Source organism: Cupressus sempervirens, chromosome 6 (genome assembly GCF_028749045.1).
Source record: "Cupressus sempervirens isolate cs-2001-9-10 chromosome 6, ASM2874904v1, whole genome shotgun sequence".
Lineage (NCBI taxonomy): Eukaryota > Viridiplantae > Streptophyta > Pinopsida > Cupressales > Cupressaceae > Cupressus > Cupressus sempervirens.
This window is the reverse complement of record NC_143123.1, coordinates 409,053,182-409,055,723: the sequence shown is the minus strand read 5'-3', so window position 1 is coordinate 409,055,723 and position 2,542 is coordinate 409,053,182. Positions and strand designations below refer to the sequence as shown.

Here is a 2,542-nt window from a genome sequence, read left to right as displayed (position 1 = left end):
CTAACCTAACAAGTGCTCTTTCACGGACCTTTCCTAAACCAAACACAACAGGGGCTCGTTCATGGGCGTTTTCTAGACAAACCCAATGCTCACGTGCATCTAATGAATTTTGTGGCGTGACATAAATTGCCCACAAATCTACCTACGAATTCTTCCACCTGCCCTGCAAACATAAAAATGTCGGTGACTCTTGACAATTATTTTAATCCCACCAATGCAAAGAGTAGGACCGCCATTGACAGGTCGAGGAAGCTGCTGGCACATGACATCATCGATGACCACCAAACATTGAAAAGAACGGTCAATAATTCCAATAACTCTTGGATTTCTTTTCTTGGGGATCACAACATAGGATATGTTGAAATAAAAAATGTAATTCTTGGACGGTGAAATGCTCTGAATCGCATAATCCCCAAGCTCTGTTTTCAATTCTCAAGTTTCTTTTTACGTTTGTCTGGATTGATCATAGATCATCCTCTGTTCTTGCATTGAAGTCGATTGAAATCATATAAAAGTGAGATCTTGATAAGGGGGAGAAACTCAATAATGGTGGGCAAATGCACAGGAATGGGATTGCTGACGGCCGTAGTTGTGATTGTGATTATAGGCCGCCAAAAGCTCATCAAACCCACAAATTATAACTCACCCACGCGTTCATGTCTTTCCACAGGTAGCTTTTGTTTCCATTTATTCCTCCTCTCTAGAACAAATCTCTGTAATTTTTTATTTGTTTTCTGATCAATTTATTGTATGGTTTTCAGAGAAGAGGAACAAAAGGAAGACGAAGAAGGTTCATTTTGCTGTAGACATGGCGGAGCCTCGGGAGAGGAAGATTCCGGCGAAGATTATGAATTCAGAGCAGTCAATTGAGAAAACAGGGCACAAGATTCCGGCCAACAGAATTGCTCTGTACAATGGAATTCTGAGCTACCGTATGCAGCAAGCGTCCCTGCATCATTTGTAATTGCTTGTATTTAGATTGTATAGCAGGAAATACAGGTCAGAACTAATCCACGTTTTGTAATCCATCATCACAAGTAGATTGATAGAGTTTGTATACAGTTTTGTTGTTCATCCTGTGATTTTTCCGGTCATCTGTTCATCCTCTGATTTTCCGGTCAACTGTGTATATATAATTAATTGGGTATTTCAAAGATTGTGTCTCTAATCGATTGTAGATAACATTAAATTGTCATTTTGTATTTTTTGTCAATTCAATTGTAAATGTCTTTGTATCAATATGATTACACCTCATATTCTAAGAAAGGAGCATATGTTTTTATATCAATATTTTTTATCCTACATCATGTTTCTACTGAAATCAACTGTATATATTATATAATATTTTGAATTGTATATCTTATATTCCTTCAATCATTTGTTTATCTCTTTACATCATTATTTTGAATCTTACATCTCATCTTTCTCAAATCAATTGTATCTTTATTTCAAAGTTACAAATTATATATCTTATGTTTCTCCAATCAATTATATACATCTTTATATCACTTTTCTTCATACATCTTATGTTTTTCAAATCACAGTATACTTGCATACAATTTTGTTGCTTGTGTGATGACTTTTAGAGTCAATGTTTTATAGTGATAATTGAATATTAAAACAAATGATTTTGAAATCGATTGTGTATGTTTTGGCAAGGATGAATTACTTCAAATGCAGGCTCTGTTTTAATATTATAATTGGCTACACACAAAAAACAGACGTAATTGTATATGCAATTCAATCTTTCTAATAAGCACAAAGGAAGTACATATGCACAAGTGAATTTTATTTTTCACCATTTAATAAATTTATAATATTAGAATTGGACCATAAATACAATGTTGTATTGTTTCATTTCAAATAAATATAAAATTAACTAATAACTTTGTTCTCGACAAAGAACTCATCATAAATAATCAAAAGAAAGAAAAATGGTATGTTTATTAAAGTATGTATACTATAATTCTCAGCAATTAAAATTAGATGGAGGATAACTTTCAATTTAGATGCATGTCCCCTCGTAATCTTGTTGTGTAGCCTATAAAAAGTAAATTAATTATTTGTACATTGTTTTGTTGTTCATCATGTGATTTTACAAGTCAACTATATATATCATTGTTGGCAAGTGACCATATCTAAGAGCATGAATGATGTTAGTGATGACGCCATAATCATTGGGTAAGGTCACTTGGATTGATGATCAGTTTTGGTTTTGGTTCAAGAAAAATGATTAAGCATATCACAAAAAGAAAGTTGGCTAACAAATTGTTTCCATTAGCAAGGTTAGTAAAGTAAGTATTACTGGCCACAATGTTGGATATGGTTACAACGATGTTTGGATATGATGTATGTTTTCCTATGTTAAGATGTTAGTTAGTACATATTTTGAATGAAGAAAATGAGGACTAGTTTATATTGTAGGGTACACGGCAAGTGACAGTGATTGGGCATTTTTGGCATATGGAATTGAATGGTCTTGTCAATTAAGTCACTTGACAATATAGGGATGACGTCTTAGATGATAAAACTCAGTTAGAAG

The 2,542-nt window shown here is 33.3% G+C and overlaps 1 protein-coding gene across 1 annotated transcript; it reads left to right on the top strand.

Moving 5' to 3' along the window:
* Positions 1-318: 318 nt before the first annotated feature.
* Positions 319-1,154, top strand: LOC149552797 (uncharacterized). Its single transcript, XM_089789813.1, has 2 exons — positions 319-670; positions 762-1,154. The coding sequence occupies exons 1-2, from the start codon at positions 547-549 to the stop codon at positions 962-964; spliced, it is 327 nt and encodes a 108-aa protein (XP_089645939.1). The 5' UTR covers positions 319-546; the 3' UTR covers positions 965-1,154.
* Positions 1,155-2,542: the final 1,388 nt, after the last annotated feature.

Excerpts from the sequence above, each read along its gene's own strand:
- LOC149552797 (XM_089789813.1), top strand. The coding sequence starts at position 547 with ATGGTGGGCAAATGCACAGGAATGGGATTGCTGACGGCCGTAGTTGTG. Across the intron at positions 671-761 it reads GCGTTCATGTCTTTCCACAG|AGAAGAGGAACAAAAGGAAG; the intron begins GTAGCTTTTGTT and ends TATGGTTTTCAG.